The sequence below is a fragment of the Trichechus manatus genome, unplaced genomic scaffold, assembly GCF_000243295.1.
Source record: "Trichechus manatus latirostris isolate Lorelei unplaced genomic scaffold, TriManLat1.0 scaffold00068, whole genome shotgun sequence".
NCBI lineage: Eukaryota > Metazoa > Chordata > Mammalia > Sirenia > Trichechidae > Trichechus > Trichechus manatus.
In genome coordinates this window covers 12,087,024-12,109,871 of record NW_004444004.1, presented here as the reverse complement: position 1 = coordinate 12,109,871, position 22,848 = coordinate 12,087,024, and the positions used below count along the sequence as shown (strand labels likewise).

The window sequence follows — 22,848 nt, the reverse complement described above, 5'->3', positions numbered from 1 at the left end:
ATTGTTAGATTTAATTTGCTAAAAGTTTGTTAAGAATTTCCCCATCTATGTTCATGAGAGGTTTTTGATCTTAGTTTTATTTGATCATCTTTGTCTGGTTTTAGTATTAGGGCTATGCTGGCCACATAGAATGAGTTGGGATATGCTCCCTCCTTAATCAATTTTCTGGATGTGTTTGGTTAGAATTGGTATTGTTTCTTTCAGTTCATCAGTGAAATCATCTGGTTCTTGAGTCTTTTTTGAGAGGGAAGATTTTTTTTTACTTCAAATTCAATTTTTTAGTAGGTATGTGGCTATTCAGGATATTTATTTCTTCTAGAGTAAACTTCAGTAGCTAGTGTGTTTCAAGAAATTTGTCCATTTCAACTAAGTTGTCAAATTTATTGGCGTATAAAACCCATTGCCATTGAGTTGATTCCAACTCATAGCGACCCTATAAGGACAGAGTAGAACTGCCCCCAAAGGGTTTCCGAGGAGCGGCTGGTGGATTCGAACTGCTGACCTTTTGGTTAGCAGACAAGGTCTTAACCACTACACCACCAGGGCTCCTCTTGGCATATAGTTGCTCATATTTCCTCATCCTTTATTTTATTGTGGTAAAGTATACTTAACAAATATTTACCATTTCAACCATTTTTACGTGTATACTTCAGTGGCATTAATTACGTTCACCATGTTGTGCAGCCATCACCACTGTACATTTCCAAAATTTTTCATCACCCTTAACAGAAACTCTTGTTTCCCTTAAGTGCCCCTCAAGCAATAACTCCTCCATTCCTCCTTCTACCTGCCCTTGATAACCACGGATAAACTTTGGTCTCTACGATTTTCCTGTTCTAGATATTTCATATAAGTGGGATCATACAATAGCTGTACTTTTGTGTCTGACTTATTTCACTAAACATAACGTTTTCAAGGTTCATCTATGTTGTAACATGTATCAGAACTTTATTTTTCTTTATGGCTGAATAGTATTCTATTCTATGTATATGCCACATTTTGTTTATCAATTCATCTGTTGATGGATATTTGGGTTGTTTCTACCTTTTGGCCATTGTGAGTAGTGCTGCAATGAGCATTGATGTACAAGTATCTGTTTGTGTTCCTGCTTTCAAGTCTTTTGGGTATACACTCAGGAGTGGAAATCCTGGGTCCTATGGTAATTCTATGCTTAACTTTCTGAGGAACCACCAAACTTTTTCACAGTAGCTGCACCATTTTCAATTCCATCGAAAATGGATAAGAGTTCCAATTTCTCCACATCCTTGCCAACACTTGTTTTCCATTTTTCTGACAATAGCCATCCTAGTGGAGGTTATGTGGTATTTCATTGTGGTTTTGATTTGCATTTCTCTAATCTCTATTCTTTTAATATCTGTAGAATCTCTAATAATATTATCTCTGTCAATCCTGATATTGCTAATTTGTGTTTTCGCTCTTTCTTTTTTGTTTCCCTGATCAATCTGACTACAGTTTTATCAAATTTATTGATCTTCTTAAAGAACCAGCTTTTGGTTTTATTGCTTTTTTCTCTATTTTTCTGTTTTCTAGTTCATTGATTTCTATTTTGATCTTTATTATTTCCTTTCTTTTGCTTAATTGAGGATCAATTCACTCTTCTGTTCCTAGTTTCTTATGTTGGAAGCTGAGATCATTCATATGAAACTTTTCTTCTATTCTCAATAGTAGTCTAAATTTCTCCCTAAGTACAGCATTAGCTGCATCCCACAATTTTTGATATATTGTGTTTTCATTTTCATTTCATTCAGAATACTTTCTAGTTTCCCTTTTGATTTCTTCTTTGACCCATGGGTTATTTAGATGTATGTTTTTTAGTTTCCATATATTTGGGGATTATTTATAATTTAATTCTACACTGGTCAGAGAACATACCTTGTATGGCTGGAATCCTTTTAAATTTATGAAGACTAGTTTTATGGCCCAGAATATGGTATATCTTGGAAAATCCATGTGCACTTGAAAAGAATTTGCATTCTACTGTTGTTAGGTGAAGTATTCTGTAAGTGTCTATTTGATCAAGAAGTGTTATTCAAGTCTTCTATATCATTACTGATTTCTGTTTACTTTTTAAATAAATTACTGAGAGAACAATGTTGAAATGTCCATGCAGTGGGGACTCACTGCAGAGAAACTACCACAGCTCCTCTGATCAAAGAGAAGGGTTCCTTTCCCTCAGAGTTTTAGGCATCTGCCACCACCACCCTCCTCCCCGCATTGTTGCCACTGTCACTGCTGCCACCACCACTGCCTTGGAATTGCCTGGGAGTTGGGGCTTATGAGAACAGAGAAAAAGAAAAAAGAAAATTGAGGGGTTTTCTCCAGTTTCTCTGAGCTTTAAAAATCTCCTTTCCTACTCTTTGAGTCATAACGAGGGCTTTTCCTGGTGTTCTGTCTGTCTGTGCCCAGACGACTGCTCCCAGCTTTCAAGATACCTTAAATCCAGGCCAGGGTATACTGGAAAAAAAGGGGTAGGGGACTTATTGTCAAGCTGGGTGGTACTTTGCATTCTGACTTTCTTCTCCAATCCTTCTGCTATCATTCCTTTTTTTTTTCATTTAATTTTAAGCTTTGGTAGGTGGAACCAGAGATTCGTTTATTCTAGGTCTAACTTCTCACCATTACTGAGGCAAAATCCTTCTCAGTACTCTGCCTGTTGTTGCTGTGTGCCTTGGAGTTGATTTCAACTCATAGCGAGCCTATAGGACAGAATAGAACTTCCCATAGGATTTCTAAGACTGTAATCTTTATGGAAGCAGACTGCCACATCTTTCTTCCGTGGAGCGGCTGGTGGATTCAGATTGCCAACCTTTCGGTTAGCAGCCGAGCGCTTAAACATTGCACCACCAGGAGTCCCTGCACTGTGCCTAAGGCCCAGAAATTATAAGGTTTTCCACTCTTATGGTTCGTATAGCAACTATGACAGCACTTTGTGAGCTTTGGAGATGGTTCCTTGTGCTCCTCTTGGATGGATCTTTTCCCAGACACATGCACTTATTAGTAATCACCTTGAGGGGGACCATTTGCAGATCTCCCGAGTTCTGGTTCTGTGCAGATCTCTCCTCTTGTGTTCTGACAGAATGCTGGGCTTTGCTGGGCTTCCCACTCCCTGTGCCCCAGTCTGGAAACTCTCCAGGCAGTAAAGTGTGGCAATCCTATGGCTTACTTCATTTGTTTCTCATCTCTCATAGATCTCTCTCCTTCATCCTGATGTGCAGTGTCTTAAAGTGTTATATATATATATATATTTGGGTCTGGTTTTTAAGTCGTTTTGTTTGAGGAGGTAAGGTAAATCTAGTCCCTGTTGCCCCATCTTCGCTGGAAGCAGAAGTCTGTAGTCTATAATTAAATACTAAATTGTGTGACCCAGACTAAAGGTGCCTAATTATTTTAGAAGAGAGTTGGTTAGAGATAGCTTTGCAAAGAAGATCAAGTTTGAACTAGACTTTGAAGAAGGGAGGGCATTCCATGTGAAAAAAATGACATAAATAAAAATACTGGAAACAGAGTAAGGCTATTTTTTTCCCCACCCATGAGATAGTCTAGAGAACAATCTGATAAGATGGATTTTGAGTTCACAGGGAAATAATGAAAAATAAGGTTGAATAGTTGAGTTGGGGCCAGGTTAGAGAAGTGTTTGAAAACCAGGAGTGGCGATATAACACAGTAATAGGGAGCCATTAGAAGTTTTTAAATACTGAGAAGTGTTATATGGTAAGAGCAGAGTTTAATTAATATCAGTATAAACTTTTATGTCCAACCTATGTATCTCTTTCAACTTAAGTGCGTCTGTTCCTTTTCTGTCCTCTGAATTAAATGAAGAGCAGCCTCATAAAAACATGGTTGGTATTGTTTTGATCAAATAAATTACATTTAAAGATTGGAGTAAAGCCATTCCTTACCCTTTTCTTCTCTAGTTCCTTAGCCTTTATTCATAAATCATATTTTCCATTAATAATTTTTATTACTCTTCTCAGGATGCATTTTTTCCTCCACTTCCTCTCCAAAATTACACTGATCAAAACCCGATAGTGTACTCGTACGTTCTTTCTGATGCAGAATATAGTGGAAAGATTTGCTTATCAGGTTCCTTTTTAACACCTGACAGTATCAGTGTAGCTTTTCACAATGGCATCATATTTAATTTGACAGCTATTGACATCCGACCAACTTTTTGTATAAATTGTTCCTAGCTGTTCTGGTTTCTATATTACAGTTGTGTAATTCCAGCTCATATTTGCTTCTGTTTTAATATGAGTATTTTTAAATTTATCAAACCCATTTAAAATGTTTTAGTCTTTCAGGGTATTACAAAGGTGCCTCCCTCTATTTAATAGCATTTGAAGTTTTGATACATTGGCTAAGTTTAATACAGAGACAATAAAAATGATTTTTTAATACTCTCTTTTTTCCCCAAAGGGATATGTAGGGGGGAAAAAAGATATGGAGAGAATTATAGGATGGGGAGTTGGAAAGGTTGGAGTAAAAATATTGAGGACAGACAACAACCCCGTCTTAAATGGAACCCAAGGTCTAGAAGAAATAGAAACATTTGTAAAAGATTTGATATTTGGGAATAAAAACTGATGCTAATCATTGTTGGAGAAAGAGAAAGAAAATATTATGCACAATTCTGTTCTAAAATACGTGTATAATGTATCAATATTTTTGAGGAGCCCTGGTGGGACAGTGGTTAAAGTGTTTACCTGGTAACCTAAAGGTTGGCAGCTTGAACCCACCAGCTGCTCTGTGGGAGAAAGATGTGGCAGTCTACTTCTGTAAAGATTTACAGCCTTGGAAACCCTATGGGGCAATTCTCCTCTGTCCTATAGGGTTGCTATGAGGCAGAATCGACTCGATGGCAATTGATTTGGTTTTGGTTTTTGGTATAAATATTTTTGGAATAAGAATATTTCTCTCTCTAGAGAGAGAAAGTGGCTAGATCAGATAATCTCTTTGAAATTCCATTTTTGTAGATTCAAGCAGTTCCTTAAAAAATAAATTTAAAAATTATTATTAAAAGATGATTAGACTGAGGTTTATGTTATTCACATGTATAGATCAATATTTCTAGAATTGCATTCTTCAGTATGTTGTGCCTGTTGCTTCTTAAATCAGTGAAGCATAACTTTTATAAATAAAAGTTTTTTTTTGAGGTCATTAAAATATTAAGAGGAAGAATAATCCTTGCTATGGGTTGTTGCATTACACTATTATATTATTAGAGAGAAATTTGTATGCGTATCTTTATGATATTTATAACAGAATATTTCTGTCTTTGAAACTACAGACTAAAATTTGCAAAAATCTTCGTTCTGGGCCTCATCATTAAATTGTATTTTGTTCCCTTTTGGCACATTTCACCAGCCTATTATAATTTTAAAAGTGTTTCATTCTCCCAAGGGATAACTGCCTATTTGTCATTGGTTGGGATCATCAAGGGAGTGGTTGGAAGAACTAATGAATGGTCATTCTTCTCACCAGCGTCCTGTCCCTCCCCTCAGCTGTGGGTGCTAGCCTATTAATCCTCCAGTAATCCTTTAGGCATTTGGGGATAATTAAGTCTCAATTAAGTTGAGACTCCCTGGGCTCCTTTTTACCAAAGATAATTAAATCCCAAACTTGAAACTTGAAAGATAATTCATCAAGTAGCAGCTGTATACTGAGTATAGGGATGTCTAAGGCACAATCCCTGCTTTCCAAAGAGTTGGAATAATCTAGTTGATAGAAAGGAACTTCTGTCTTGCAGTTAATGCAGATACTCTCTAACTTTCTTTCTCAAAAAAATATATGATGTCTTGGTGTAAAGCACTATAAAAGAACTATTAAAATATTTCCATTTATTATGAAAAGGAGCATTAAACAGTCTAACATCCTAATTTTGCAGCTGGGAGAATGGAAGTGTACATGGTAATTTTTTTTTTCAAAATAAGGTAAAAGTGAATGGTTGCATAAATGTTGTTGTTGTCAGGTACTGCTGAGTCAGTTCCAACTCATAGTGACACTGTGTACAACAGAACGAAACACTGCTCGGTCCTGCACCATCCTCACAATCATTGTTATGTTTGAGCCCATTGTTGCAGCCACTGTGTCAGTCCATCTCATTGAGGGCCTTCCTGTTTTTCGCTGACCCTCTACTTTACCAAGCGTGATGTCCTTCTCCAGGGACTGATCCTTCCTGATAACATGTTCAAAGTATGTGAGATGAAGTCTCACCATCCTTGCTTCTAAGGAGCGTTCTGGTTGTACTTCTCCCAAGACAGATTTGTTTGATCTTCTGGCAGTCCATGGTATATTCAATATTCTTCGCCAACACCACAATTCAAAGGCGTCAATTCTTCTTTGGTCTTCCTTATTCATTGTCTAGCTTTCATATGCGTATGAAGCGATTGAAAACACTAAGGTTTGGGTCAGGCGCACCTTAGTCTTCAAGATGACATCTTTGCTTTTTAACACCTTAAAGAAGTCTTTTGCAGCAGATTTGCTCAATGCAATGCGTTGTTTGATTTCTTGACTGCTGCCTTCCATGGATGTTGATTGTGGATCCAAGTAAAATGAAATCCATAAATAAGCGAATGTATTTATGCTTTCCTTTTTTGTTCTTAATCTAAATTAGTCTTAATTTTATGTTTTCCCTATGTTGAAATAAAATGTACATTGTCACATATCAAGGAAACTGTTCAGGTTTTTTTTTTTTCCTTCTCCTGAGTGATTATTCTGTTGGCTTTATATTCCAAATATATTGCACCCATATTAATATGTAAACAGAGTTTTAGCACACAGAGATTCGTATACCCATTTTACCAGGATTAGTGGCTCACCTGATGTTCTTGTTTTAGGGCTTTGACCAGCTTCGACTTGAAGGATTGCTTTGTGATGTGACCTTGATGCCAGGTGACACGGATGATGCCTTCCCTGTGCACAGAGTCATGATGGCATCTGCTAGTGATTACTTCAAGGCTATGTTCACAGGTAACTTGCTTTTTAAAACTCTGCATCAATATTAGAATGATGTGAAAAAAATCTGTGTTTAAATCCTTTTACTTCTGAAGTGAACTTCAGTTCTTTTGGGCTGTGTCTTTACAAGAGGAAACAGTTTCAAAAGGATTATGCCAGTATGTATGGTTATGGGTGGTGTTTTTTTTAACTTGTGAAATGAGTGTATGTTTTCATATTTCTGTCCATGTTTATTTCACAGCTTTTCTTTTCCAGACACATATCTGATTTGGCCATCAAAGACTCTGGTACCGCTAATACAATCTTTATCCATCAAAAGATACAAAGTGATAGGAGAGCATTTTGGAAGCACTTGCATCATATACAATCTCCATTAGTATACAGATGTTCTTTTTTATATGCAGAAGGCTGACTCTGTCAGGAATGCTTATACAGAATAAGACTTCTCCTTGGTTTATTGCATCTAATTAGCAGCAGAAGTGAGTTTGACCTTAATTAAATTATCCACCTTTGTTTAATTGAATGTTTTTTTATTTAAGGTGGAATGAAAGAACAAGATTTAATGTGCATTAAGCTTCATGGCGTGAGCAAAGTTGGTCTAAAGAAAATTATTGATTTCATTTATACTGCAAAGCTTTCTCTTAATATGGACAACCTTCAAGACACACTGGAAGCGGCCAGCTTTCTACAGATTCTGCCCGTTTTGGACTTCTGTAAAGTATTTCTCATATCTGGGGTAAGATGTTTTCAAATTTTATTTTTCCTGGGTAGACTCTGATGTAGCCTATTTAGAGTAGGACTCATGTATCTGCTGTGTAGACATGTAAAACTTCTGGCATTAGAGAGAGTTGACATGTAGTATGTGGTCTGTAAGTAAGCTGAGAAGAAAAAAGTACAGGTGCATTATATTATAAAATGGAATCGGTTAAGAAAAGCCTTCTGTGTAATCAAATGACATCAAACACTAACAGTGCTTGATAATGATATATACTTTAACATGTTTGATAATGTTATATACTGTAATCTGTTTTTTACCTTGATGATTTTATACAAGCAGCCTTCTTAAATGGAATTCTGTGGAAAAGTAATTTGAGCTTCTAGTAGTCTCTTAAAATAGGCTCAATACTTTTTTTTTCCTATAACATGGGAGCTAGGTCTTAAAAAGAACTAACATTTATGTATAAACCTGAAAGGGTATAAGTCTTGATTCCACAGAAACACAGTACCCACTAAAATATTTTAGCCTTTTTTTTTTTGTTTACTAGGTACGAGAGGGCACATACAGCTATGAAGCAAGTAACCACTCAGCAGTCACCTGGTTGAATTTTATTTGTGGGAAACTAAGTGCCTACGTTATAGAGGAATGTTGCCAAGATTTCCAGAGTTTATAGAGCTTGCTTTTTTGATCAAATATTATGGCATTAGTACATGTTTTATATATTTTCTAATTCATTATGTTGACGGATGATATGTTTTTCTATAATCAGTTTTAATCCATATCAATTTTCATATTGGTAAATAATTGCTGTTAACCTCAAAATAACAGCTTTGGGTCATGGAGCCTTCTTTAAAACACTAAGGTTCAAGAGAACTTGTCCTTAATTATTTTATTAATAAGCTACTCCCTGTCTTATGAAGTCAGCCAACAGCTAATTTAACTGGATTTTTGAAAGTGTGTCTTCGGTTTGTTTGTTTCCATTTTAAAATACACAAAGTATTCATGATTACTTGTAAACTTTTAAACGAACTGCTGTTTTTATGGATTTTATGGCAGCATGATGTTACATTGTTAATTTTGATTGTTCCTTAAGAGGTCATCTCTACTGAACAGGTAGTCAAAGCAAAGTTTTAAATTTCCCATGATACTTCTTGTCGCCATTACTGGATTTGGGTGCCAAATTGCATTTTAATTTAATCATACTAGGCCCTTCTCCTGAAGATCTGTAAGCATCTTCCTTCTAGTTTCGTGCCACTGACATCATATAGCAGCTTAATTTCAAGGGAAAATGAATTGTATTGAGCATAACTTTTTAGATGTCTTAAGTCCAATAATTAATTTAGTAATAGCACTTAATGCTTACATTTATATACTCTTAACATCGCTTTACACTGAGCTTAGGAACACATAGTTGTCCTGAGCCAAACTAGAGACAATGCCATGATTTCTTTGGAACTAATCATTAACTAGAGGCATTTTTGACCTATTTTCTAATACAGAAGTTTAATCCTTACACCTTCAGATGTCGATTGTGACCAGTTCCTTTACCTGAAAGAAAAAGATCAAACAGGAAAAAGCATAATTCATGAAAAGTTATGGTAGTACATAATTGTCAAAATAAAAGGATTAGAAAATAATTTTGCACTAGCTATTTAAAGCAAAACTATTCAAAGACAATATCACAGCACTTTTGCAATATTGACAAATTCCCAGTAGTTAAACCATTGGTTCCTTAATCTATTTGAAATATTTATTATAACTGTATGTTTTAATCATTTGGAAATGTCTTCCTTTTTATAACTACTTAATATTGTCTTAAAGATTATATTCTTCATTCCTGTTGTCCTCTGCAGATGTTCTAAAACCCATTTCTAATGAAGAGGCTTCTCCCTGACAAAGTTTACTTGTGGTATAGTTTATTCCTACCTCTCTCAGTTAGGTAACACCTCTTTTCTTAGCACAACTCTACTTGACTTATCTTTCATTATCTTTGCTTAGGAAATGTCTGCATGATTTTACAGTGGAAATCTTCCCTGTCTGAATCCATGATAATTTCGGAGAAAAGTTGATAGATCACTTCCTCAAACATGTTGGGATCCAGATTTTCCTTTATCTTTCTTTCATGCATTTCATTTTCTAGTTAAACTTAAGTTCAGCCTTGCTGTATTTATTTCCCTTTCCCCTTTCAAGCAATCAAGTGAATTAGGAAAAACAGTAGCCCTGGGTACCTTTTCTACTTAGGAGAACTGAAAGTTTCAAGATGCTATAAACATTTTTCAAAAGAGGATTTGACTTTAGTTCTTCCACAAGCTAAGTTATCATAGATAATGTTTTAATATAATGATCTCACATTTTAAAGAGTGTGCTGAAACCAAATATTTTAGAGCAAATGGGCTTTATGTTTTTAATGCTATAGCAAGACTAGCTCACATAACCAAAACATTATTTGTGTTTGAATTGGTAGAAAGAAAACTCTGCTTCTAATAAATTCTGTTCCATCCATTCTTCATCATTTGTGTGGATGAGACAGAGCATTGGTACATATAACCTGAACCAGCAAATAACCCGCAAAGGGTTTATATATTAGATTTGAATGATAACTTTAAATATAGTGTTACAGCCACACTTGTGTTTGGTGAGATAGAGACATGAGTTGCCTATAAGAGCATCAGGCTCAGTAGTACAAGAACCACCCCTCCTAACTTTGCCATCCTTTGCAGTAATATGTTTCTTTTAGGGTGGTAATTATTATTATTGCTTAAAGGATCTAGCGTTTATATTTTTTGCTATGCTATATTCTTGGTACTTGTGAAAAAGAGGAGTATTAAGTGAATACAAAAGGATAACAGTGAAGGTTATAAAGAAGAATAGTTAAAAATTTCAATGTAACTAAAAACTCAGACTTTCATGTACCATGGAGATAATGGAATATTGCCTTTGTTTAGTTTATAATACCTATGAAATTTACATTCGTTTTTGTCCTTATGACATTGCAGAACTAAAGCATGCTAGATACTCTGCAGACATCCCTATTTACAAACAAGTTGGGCTTAAAATTTTTATTATTTGTTTGCAATTTGGAATTTGTAGCATCTAGCATTTGTTCTGAAGAATTAATCATAGAGGATTATAGGCCAGCCCACAAAACCCAATTTAATATAAAGTTGCCAAAATATGGCATTTGTAAATGAGCTGGAAATATTACAATTCGAATATTAAATAAACAGAATGTAATAAAGGTGAGCAAGAAAACATTTTCTTCATTTTTATATAACCCAAACCAACCTACTGCCATCGAGTCAATTCCGACTCATAGTGACCCCACAGGTTTTCCAACACTGTAAATCTCTACGGAAGCAGACTACCACATCTTTCTCCCTCAGAGCCGCCAGTGGTTTCGAACCTCTGACCTTTCTGTTAGCAGTCAAATGCTTTAACCACTGCAGCACCAGGGCTCCTTATTTTATACAAAGGCTTATTTAATCAGAGAATGAAGATGCCATCAGACTTGATGACACTGTTTCTTTAAATTTATTATTTTTCAAGTTATATTTAATTTTATCTTGAAAAAGGTGTATCATTGGTCCCATATATACATTTATTATCAGTGATGGGGCTGGGGAACTCACAGTGAAATGGAGAGAAATTTTTATTGAGATGACTGAGTGTGGTGAAGCATTGAAGAGAGGAATAGAAAGGTGAAAAATCATTATATGTAGGAGAGAGGCAAAAGACAGAAAAAGGGAGAACTTGGTTCTCTCAAGGGAAAAAATGAAGGGAATCAGAAGTCATTGGAAAAGTCCGTTTCTTTGGCTATTAAGTGATGCTATACTATTAGCAGCAAGCTAGGGGTGGGGTGGGGGCATTTAAACAACAGTTCTGAATGGAAAGTCTACAAGTCCAGTGTTTGTAATTTGGGGAGTGCCTGTTTAGTAAATATTTTTCACACCCCAAAAAAACCCAAACCCTTTGCCGTCAAGTAGATTCCAACTCATAGTGACCCTGTGGGACAGAGTAGAACTGCCCCACAGGGTTTGCAAGGAGCAGCTGGTAGATTTGAACTGCTGACCTTTTGGTTAGCAGCCAAACTCTTAACTACTGCACCACCAAGCCACTCCTTGGAAACCCCACGAGGCAGTTCTACTCTGTTCTATAGGGTCGCTCTGAGTTGGAATTGACTCGATGGCAATGGGTTTGGTTTTCACATTTCTTATTTAATCTAAATTGGATTTATTCCATAAAAATTGATGGACATGTCTTTTAATGTGCATATATTTTTTGCCTTTGTGGAGATTTAATACGTTAGAGAAAAAATTGTACAGATAGTTATAGTTCAGAATGCATCAAAATTCTTTCCCTCCTCGTCAAGCCAATCTTGACTTCCTTATGGTCAGGGCTGATATTCTGCGAGTACCCAGATCGTCATACTGGTTGTTTATGGATGAACATCTATTCTGATTGGTTGGTACCAAGGATGTGCTGGTTGTTCAGTATTCTAAATATCATCCCTGACTGCAACCATGACCATCCTATTCTTGCCACCTGCCATCTAGGACTCCATATGGAAAGGAGAAGAGACCTAGCCTGGGCTCAAACCACCCCAGCCCCCCAGCATGGTTCTGATGAACCACCCATTTCAATTGGTACATTACCACCATGAGCTGCTGCCAAATATAGTAGCCGTGTAGCCCAAAGACCATTGTAATAACTAATGTTGTATCCAGTAAGGGAAATACATTCAAAGTGCAAAGGAATAAGAGCTAGATTGCCCAAGCTGGAGACACCATCAGACTCAGGATATAGCTCTTTAATCACTTCAAATGGCATTTAGAAACTAAAGAGAGACAAAGACAGAGAGAGTGGTGTTTTTTGTTTGTTATCATCCCTTGGTTGTCACCAAAAGGTCCCTTCCCCATGTCCTGCAATGTTCTCACCTGTGGAACGAAAGATGCCTGTTACATCCTTTGCTTCCCAAAGTGGCTTGTTTGATTTCTTGCCAGTCTTTTTCTGTGGACGTGCTTTCCCTCTCTCTGCATTGGTTGTACCTGATGACAGACTCTCATTCTAATAAACTAGCTAGCGCCAAGGAGAATTTGGTACATTGAGTGTCTGAGGAGTCCCCCAGATTTTGCCAGCTTTCTTAGTCTTTGCTTCTCTTGAGAGTAAAAAAGCTGATACTTGTGGGAATTTCTTTGTATAAAACCCTGATCTTCCACAGAATAACATCACAGTTATCTGATGAAACTTGCCATTCAAATTATGTTGATAACAATGTTTGGGTGCCTCGAGGAATGTAATTTGAACAATTTAGTACAGCAGCAGTGAGTACAGGTATGTTAATGAGAAAACCACTTTCAAAATTATGATGCTTGGAACTGCCTTGAGGATGACTGTGTAGGTTATTTGGTTATAGTAGGGCAATTTATAAAATCTGTCCTGGAAACATAAATGTGCGCTTGATTATTTTAACAACAATTTTATCAGTTCCTGTAAGGGGTCAGGAAATTTTGTCCTTTTTTGCTTGCTTATCCTTTAAAACACTAATATAATTATTTGGATTAGCATCTGTAATGACTCTGAATTTAAGTGTACCTTCTTTGGAATTTTGGGCAGATTATGTATTCAGATAAAATTGGAGTTCTTTCTACTTTTGAGGTTTTTTTTTAATAAGCTTTTTACTTTGTATTTTATATTTTCAAAATGTAATGCATTCTATTATAAATGGATTGCATTGTATTATATGTTATATTATTGCGTTTGCCCATTATTTGATACTATCTAGGCTAAAGAAATGTTTGTGGATCTGGTAGCTGAGGCACTTTTAAGAATCATGACTGAGAAGTGGATTGAAATGAATCATAGTTGAATCATCCTATATTTTTCCAAAAATGGCTTATCATTATTGGTCTGCTTATATTGTTAACTGTTATTCCAGCCTTTGATTCTTTAATCCTTATATTTTATGATTAATTTCTGTAGGTTTGATTACATGTACTTGATAAAAATTAATTTCCTATTACATATTTTTTCTTATCTGAGTCTTGTTTTAAAATTAATAAGCTTCTAGTAATTTGCTATATTAATTTGATAGCTATTCTATTTTTAGTTGTATTTATCACCACATCTTTGATTTTTCTATTGCTGTTATTCGTAGCATTTAACCTTTGCTGTATACCCACAGGATCCCCGGTGGCATAGTGGTTAAGAGCTCGGCTGTTAACCAAAAGGTCGGCAGTTCAAATCCACCAGCCGCTCCTTAGAAACCCTTTGGGGCAGTTCTACTCTGTCCTATAGGGCTGCTATGAGTCAGAATCGACTCAACGGCACTTAACAACAACAACATATACCCACAGAGCAGTAGCTGTGGTACAGAAGCTATAGAAAATACTTAGTCCTCCTTCTCTCTAGAAGATGACTATTCAGAAGGTTATGAAATATCAGTCTTTGGTGATTTTTAAGACAAGAGTAGGCAGCTATCTGTTTTGACTAGGTGGTCTGTCAAGGTCTTTTCCTATCCTGTGAGTCTGTGTGTATGAATGTACCGGTATGTAAAAGGTATTTCAGATATTACAAGTGCCTTTAAACAACAGGAAGGAGCCCTAGTGGTGCAGTGGTTAAAGCAATTGACTGCTAACCAAAAGGTCGGTGGTTTGAAACCACCAGCGGCTCTGTAGGAGAAAGATGTGGCAGTCTGCTTCTGTAGAGATTTACAGCCTTGGAAACCCTATGGGATCACTATAAGTTGACATTGACTTGATGGCAGTGGGTTTTTGGTTTGGTTAAACAAAAGGTATGTTTTATTATCCTGTTATTTTAGTAATTATTTTTCTTACTGGATGAAGTTGAAGAGGAAAGAGAGGAAGGAACTAAATACCTTGATTCCATTCCTAAAGTATAAAGATTTGTTCTAATCTGTAATCTTGGTTTATTTCACATGCTATAAATTTAGATTTCAGTTTCATGACTAACAACTGGTAGTATCGTTTTGTCTATTTAAAAGTACCCTTTCTTGTTGTTGTTATTAGTAATTATATTGGTAATGATGAAAATATGTCCACTTGGGAATTATATTTGTGTTGTCATCAACTTTTGGTTATCCACACCAATAAATGTGTTCAAAAGTACAAATACCCTTGCTTTGGGGAATGGCTATTTTCTACTTGCTTGGAAAGTGGATCCATTATCTCAGACAGGAATCCCTTACACTCAGGGTAATGTAGGCAATTAGGTATCAACTGTCACTCCAATTACACAACTTAAAATTTTCTGAAATACCAACCTACCACTCCTAAAATTGGGTTAAAATGTACTTCTTATTAACCTCATTAGAAATCTAAGGTATTGATATAGTGTTAAGCTGAGCATTTCTAGAAACCCACAGTTTGTTAATTTGTTTTCATAGTTCTTTTGTGTTACAGTTACATTTTAGGTTTTTTTATGTATACCTCTTAAGTATAATAAACAACTAAAAAAGATATTTTGCTGATTTTTGTAAAGCAAATCAGCTGCTTAAAAGAGTTCAAATTCTTACTGAATAATAAATCTATGAAACTAGCTGTGTATGTGTATGCTTATTAACCTTAGAGCTTTCTGTGGTATTATATCCCAACCGGGCTGTTATTTTACACAGAGGACTCATGTTTTTAGTCTCAGTTCATCTTTAAAATAGAAGGATCATAGAAGGATTAGCCATTTTTCTTTTAACCATCTGCCAATCTGTTGGCAATACAGTTGCATTGATGGAAGTTTATGTGACAAAAATACATTTGAGCCCTTTGCCTATGACGTGTCTGTGTGTCTACACACACACACACACATACTGACATTTGTATGGCAGGCTTGTTTTTGTGATTTATTCCTTGTGTTATATTTACTGAGGTTATATTCCTATTTTCACTTTTGACCAATCAGTTATTAGAGTATTGAAAATATGTTTTGTTGAAGAAGGGGCTCTCCACAGAGTCTCTCCTTTGCCTAGTTGGTATATTTTACTCTGTGCTAGGGACACTGTCTTGGGTTCCTTTTGATGCCAGGCAGAGCTAGAATATGCTGAGAGTAAGAGAATGGCTAAGGAAAGTTACATTGCCCAGAAGATACAAACCATCCTTATAGGTAGCAAAAACTAACTAAACTGCTTGAGTAATTTGAAGTGGCTACACCCATTCCAAGCCTCAAAAAGTGATTCCCTTGCTTATATATTCAGATAGCTAAACTGGAAAATAACTCCACCCTGGTAATAATTGTTCTATTATTTTCATTATAAGCATATAACTTTTTTTAAAATAAGCAATAACTTTTGATTATTGGCGTCTTTGAAGCTCTCATGTCCTGTCTCCATGTGGCTAGAGCTGTTACTAGGTATGTGAGCCCAGGAGTTGGTTTACTTGTGTGGATTCAGCTCATGTGTCCAAGTCGTCGATCACCGAGTGTGTGGTGTAGGCTCTCACCTACAGTCCTAGATGGGCAGGGGTGATTGGAGTAGGCATAGGTATCTGGCTGCAGTAGGGGGTCACGTGCTGAGCAAGGCAGGGGGCTGATGGCTGCCCCTGAGTGTCTGGGTGGAAGGCGTGTCCCTGTTCCCTAGAGCGCATAAGTGGGTGGGTTTTGCAGCTGGACTTTGGGCACCCAGTGGAGTGGGTGGAGCCACCAATCTTCAGGCCCCTGATGTGGGTAGGTGAGGACTCTGCTTAATGGGCAGGCGGTATCAAATGTCACAAATCTGCCACTCCCCCTTATAGCTGATAGAGATGAAAATAGGCTTCAGGTATATACCCTGTTGTACTGTGCTTATAAGGGTCTACGCTGTTGAAATGGGCCCACACAGGTCTATGCAGGGGTGAAAGGCACTCAGAGTCTGTAGACCCCTTATGCCTGTGCCTAGGCAAAGGGGCTGTGCATGCCCTGAGTTCCTGGCTTAAGGGAGCCTGCGGATTATTTTTGCCTGTTTGTTAATTTGTTCACTCTCCAAGGCCGGTAGAATGGCTCAAGGCATATGACAGGTCCTACTTCCAGCCCAGGGGACTCGGCAATTGCTGAAGCTGGACTGGGACCCAGAGCAGAGTGGGGAGGGGGCAGGTAAATGGGAGACAGGTACTTCCCAAAGGGGTTTCTAAAATTTTTGATCCACGCGGTAGGTTAGATGCTTGTACTTATCTTTCCTGATCCAGTGCCGTTTCTCTCTGGTTCTGGAGGCTTGAGCAGACTCTCTGCCCCTTGCTCTCTCCCGAAGTGGAAAACGCATCCCGAGCACCACTGCTTGCCTCACCCCTTGAGCACTAGCTGATCCAGCCTGCAGCGTGCCTGTGCCGGCCAGGTCAGGTCTGGCAACTCCTCGCTGCTTCTGAACCATCTCTCCCTCCCACTACCGTCAGTCCAATTCCTCAACTTAGACTTGGATGTTCAGGGCTCCTAGATTGTCATATATAATGATCCACTTATTTTTGGGGGGTCTTTGTTGTAAGAGGGACCACAGGAAGCGTCTGACTACTCTTCTATCTTGGCCCTGCCTCAATAAGCAATAACTTTTGAAGGAATCAAAATGAGTGATGGTATGAGTGATGCCTGTTTACATAAAAGGAAAATTTAGGGATGAAGTACTAGAGCTTTTCTAGTTGTGGATCTGCTAGCTGAGGCATTGTTAAGAATGATGACTGGAAAGTGGATTGAGATGAACCGTAATTGAATTAAAAAACTTACAGTCACCCTATAGGAGATGGTAGGACTGCCCCATAGGGTTTCCAAGGCTGTAAATCTTTATGGGAGCAGACTGACACATCTTTCTCCTGTGGAGAGGCTGGTGGGTTCAAACTGCTGATCTTTTGGTTAGCAGCAGAGCCCTTAATCACTGCGGCACCAGTCCTCCTGGTATAATTGAATAACCCTCTGTTTTTCCAAATTTTCCATCTGGCCAGAGTGTCACGAAAGTGTGTTTTTTTTTTTTTTATTGGCTTCATAGGTCACTTTAGACAATTGTGTCGAAGTTGGGCGGATTGCCAACACCTACAATCTGACAGAAGTGGATAAATACGTTAATAATTTTGTCCTGAAGAATTTTCCTGCATTGCTGAGCACCGGGGAGTTCTTGAAACTCCCTTTCGAGCGTCTTGCCTTTGTGCTGTCCAGTAACAGCCTTAAGCATTGTACTGAACTTGAGCTCTTTAAGGCTACCTGTCGCTGGCTACGGCTGGAAGAGCCTCGAATGGACTTTGCTGCAAAATTAATGAAGAACATACGATTCCCACTGATGACACCACAGGAACTCATTAATTATGTGCAAACCGTGGACTTCATGAGAACTGACAATACTTGTGTGAATCTGCTTTTGGAAGCCAGCAATTACCAAATGATGCCATATATGCAGCCAGTGATGCAGTCAGACAGGACTGCCATTCGGTCTGACACCACTCATTTGGTTACGCTAGGAGGAGTGCTGAGGCAGCAGCTGGTTGTCAGCAAAGAATTGCGCATGTATGATGAAAAGACCCACGAGTGGAAATCATTAGCCCCTATGGATGCCCCAAGGTACCAGCATGGCATTGCTGTCATTGGAAATTTTCTCTATGTCGTTGGTGGACAGAGTAATTACGACACAAAAGGAAAAACAGCAGTTGATACAGTCTTCAGATTTGATCCTCGATATAATAAATGGATGCAAGTTGCATCTTTAAATGAAAAGCGCACCTTCTTCCACCTAAGTGCCCTCAAAGGATATCTGTATGCAGTTGGTGGGCGAAATGCAGCTGGTGAACTCCGTAAGTGTGTGCCTATGTTTTAAGCATAGGAATGAATTTCTTTACACAGAAATTCTTGCCAAGTCATAAAACAAGCAGTTCGGTAAAATTAAAGGTAAAAATGTAGCTAGGATTTCATTTTTTAAACAGTTTTTCTTAGAAAATATCATAGACCATCTGTATGCCTTATCTGGGCATATATTGTTGGTAAGGTTCAAATTATATCTTATAAATAAATCGATATGTTGTAGAATATTTTATTTGTGCAGTATATATGTTTTTCATCTTGAAGGTACAACTGAAAAAGCATATTCAGCTAATTTAAATTCTAATAGAATCTTGGGCAGAAGTTAACATATTTCCTCATTTTCTATTTTTAAAAGCCCCATATGGTAGTTTACTAAACAGGTTAAAATCCTCCATTATAGAGGACAGACTATTGTTTCTTCTTTTACCCAATCTGTTACCTATCAGAAGCCACATAATAAGAAATTTTCCTTTGTAGATTAAATGTACAAAGTTCAATATTATCCGAAGTTTATTTACTACAAATATTATGGTTTGTGCCTATCAAGCTTACAAATCATTCTCTCTTGATGAAATACCAGTTTTCTTTGCTGTAAACTGATTTGGTTAGCTTGATTTGATGGTCACCTTTTGTCTTCCTAAGTACAGTTTAACATAGCGATAGTTTGGTTATATAAATTAACACTAACTACAAGGTATAGTTTTGTTATTTTAGATAAAATTGGAGTAAGATACCTTTCCAAAAAGGAAGCCGGAGAGACCACATCTCCTGTTGTGACTTATATATCTATCATTACCACCGTTGTTTGGCCTTTTTTTTTTTTTTTTTTTTTTTTTTGCCTCTCTTCTTCTATCCTCTGTTATCAATAGGATCCTGGTAGTCAACCAGTATTCTAATCTCTGTAATGCTGGAGAAGTTTAAAATATTGACATTTGCTCTGGATAAGTTCAGAGTAAGTCTTCGAATCTTTCCCCCCGCCCCAATATTCTAAGAAATAAAAGATAGTTTAATGGATTAGAGACCAAGCTATTCACTGGGGGAAAAACACCCATTTCAACTCTTACCCATTCCAGTTGATAAAGCCCTTTCTTATTAGTGACATGATATTAATGGTACTGATCTTTCCTACCCACAATTTTTGTTCCTTTGTCACAGTGGGGTTTTATATAAGACAAGACTGTCCAGATAGTTGGACTAAGTGGCTTAATCATTAACTATATAGGTTTCCCAATATATTTTAATAATCAGACTTTTAAAAACATTTGGGGTATGAGTACTTGTCGTGTGTAATTATCATTTCAGGTTTCCTTAGTCAACCCTCACATAGTATTTTCATATTATTATACTATTTTAAATTTATGGTGTCTGGAAGTATCCGGAAGATGCAAGTAGTGACTTGGAGGTCATTTATTAGAAAAACCGCTTGTATAAAATAATCCTTAAGAGTTCTGTTATAATTCTAGGTCATCACTCCTGCAGTCAGTGGTCATTTTGTAATTCCTTTTCTCAAAGGAAATAGCTTCATTTTTCAAAGCCAGTGCTTGCTTGCTTGCTTTTATCACCCCTGTTAATATGCAGCTACTAACTTTTCAATATCTTATTCCTAATTTTTAATTAGAGACACTTATTTTTCTGGGAGTTTAGAATCTTCAGGGTAAGCAGAGTCATTACATAAAACCAAGAAGCTGGAGGCTTCATTTTTGTGACCCATCTCCACCTCCTATGTTATACCCAAGTGAGAACAAGAAGTAAACTGCCCTACTGGGCAGGTATTCTGCACATAGGCTTCCTTGCTCATGACCTTCAGAAACCACCCCCTCCATCTCTTATTAAAAACAGGCTTCTGTGTTTTATTTTGAAAGTGAAATGATACAAGAGAATCAGACTTTAAGTGAGCTATTCCTAACTTGATATTAACCATTTGATTATATTTAGGCTTAAAAAAAAATCCCCCAAAGCTTAACCTAGGAATAATGATTTAAAAATAATCTCCCCTAGATGGCAAACATAGGTCTGCTTAATGTTAATTCATAAACTGTATTTTTCACAAATGCATGTATGATTATAATATAGACAAAAATACTCCATACCAAGAAACAACTCTAATTCCATTTAAAGGCTAATTATTTGATATTTCTTTTCCTTTGAACTTATCACTTATAAATCTACAAGTAACTACAAAATTATTGCTTCCCTTAAACTAAGCACACCCAGCAACTACATTCTCTACTAAGTATTTTAAGTTAAAATATATTGGAAGTTTTTAAAAAAAAACAAAAAACATGTGACTGACTTATTAAGTATACCCAAATCGAGAGTCCCAATTCAAGGAGACCCTGTAGGCCAAAAAAGTCATAACATAAAACCAAGGAGCAAGAGGCTTCATTTTTCTGATCCACCCCTACCTCCTTCTATGTTATACCCAAGTGGGAGCAACAAGTAGACTACCCTATCTTGTTACATTCTTTCATCAACTATTGTTAATGTAACAGAACCTAAAGATGGCTATTTGCCCTGTCTACCCCACAAAAGAACAATATCAATGAGTTCTTCTGAACTGTATCCATTTATAATGTTTCTCTTTGTATGAATAAGAAAAGTATTTGTGTTAGTTGCCTTTTCCAGTTTTCTTGGGCCCACTGTTTTTGTAGGACATCAAATTCTGGTTCAAAATAAACTCTTGCTTGTAATTCTGAATGTTCCAGCCAGAGGCTATTTTTTTTACTCTTCTACTCCGCAAACATCCCACTTTCTCTATATGTAGTGTTTTGAGGGGGCCTCCTTTTTTTCTGAAACTAACGTCTGTTGTAATACATTATTAATATTCCCATCTCAACTGATTACGTTAACATATTCTTATGCCTGAGTAAATAGAGAAAGGGTAGCAGTGGGTGACAGGAAAAGAGAATTGATGGGAGACTCATTAAACAATTTAATAAGTTCACTAGTACTTGCACATCATTCGTTCTTTGTACACACAATAAGCATCTACTCGACAGCACCTAACAACAACCACCACCATCTATAATTACAAGAAGAAAACAGTGGCAGCATTTTCACGACATATTAATGTGTTTGGCCTTTTAAAATCCTTTAATAGAGTGTATGGATCTAAGGAAAAACTTAGTCCAGAGTACATCAAAAAGAGACTAGGTGTGTGTGTGAGCCTGGCTTTTTGCTGGAGATATAGTTCCTTGGAAACACTACTTTCCTTTGACACCTGTTACAATGGGAAACTAGGGGAGCCTTAGAGTAGCTGTCACTTAAGTGAAAAAGGAGTCAGTTATTTCTGGCATCTTTCAAAATTATGTCATATAAGACATCGATCTTCCATTGAGGTTTTCTATATTTGAAGAGGAATATGACAGCTCAGATATCTTTCACTTCAGTTAGTAAGTCAAGCTTTCAAATAATGGAATAACTTATAGAAAATGTGTTAGGTATTTTTTCAAATAAATGTACAATAAAATTACTGAAAATTATCAAATGCCTCAGTATCCCTGAACAGATTTGGGGCTTTCTTGATTAAGCAGTACATCACCACTTGGCACTCTAGGATCCTCTAGTCCATCTCCTCCCTATGGGAACCATCATTGTTCCAAATGGTTTTATTCATGCCTAGTCTCTTTCCTAACCTCAAAGACCAAGAAAGTTCCACATTTTCCTTTGGAGCTGATTCTGGACTCCAATAGAATCACCTGAGAAAATAAGAACCTCTGGTGAGATACATGAAATAACCAACCTGAGTGTAACTCTTAAATCAGAGAGCTTCTCTGTTTTAAACAGCAGGCCACCAGACTACTGAAGATGATTTTCTAGATTAGGTGTTGGTGAACGTTTTCTGTAAAGGGCCAGAAAGTAAATATTTTCAGCTTTGCAGGCCATATATTTCTGTCACAACTACTCAAATCTGCCATTGTAGTGCAAACGCAGCCAGAAACAATTCATAAACAAATGGGTGTGGTTGTGTTCTAATAAAGCTTTATTTATGGACACTGAAATTTGAATTTCATATAATTTTTATGTCACAAAATATTATTCTTCTTTTCATCTTTTTCAACTCTTTAAAAATGTAAAAATCATTCTTACTTCTTAGCTTGTAGGCCATACAGAAACAGGTAGTGGTCTGGTTTTGGCCCACGGGCTGCAGTTTGCTGACCCCTGATCTATTTTTTCCCAGTCATCTCATTTCCACAGCTCATAGACTATGATGGAGCCACTGCTTTGTGGCTCCGCAGTGGCTTGAACTCCTTGCCTTGTATCAAACCTTGCCCCGTCTCCCCAAAAAGTTGTTGGTACTTACCTATATTTGACTGTCTTGTAAATATGGAAAATAGAAATAAGAGCTTGTGTATGTATTTTTTTAAATTAGATACGTTCAATTCTAAAACTAAATA

The 22,848-nt window shown here is 36.9% G+C and overlaps 1 protein-coding gene across 1 annotated transcript in view; it reads left to right on the top strand.

The window, feature by feature from the left end:
* The window catches only part of KLHL13 (kelch like family member 13), a 42,617-nt gene that overhangs the window by 13,145 nt on the left and 6,624 nt on the right, over positions 1-22,848 (top strand). Inside the window, exons 2-4 of the mRNA XM_023734479.1 lie at positions 6,858-6,990; positions 7,515-7,711; positions 17,649-18,444. Of these exons, the coding sequence (XP_023590247.1) occupies positions 6,858-6,990; positions 7,515-7,711; positions 17,649-18,444 (1,126 nt within the window). The remainder of the gene's footprint in view (positions 1-6,857; positions 6,991-7,514; positions 7,712-17,648; positions 18,445-22,848) is intronic.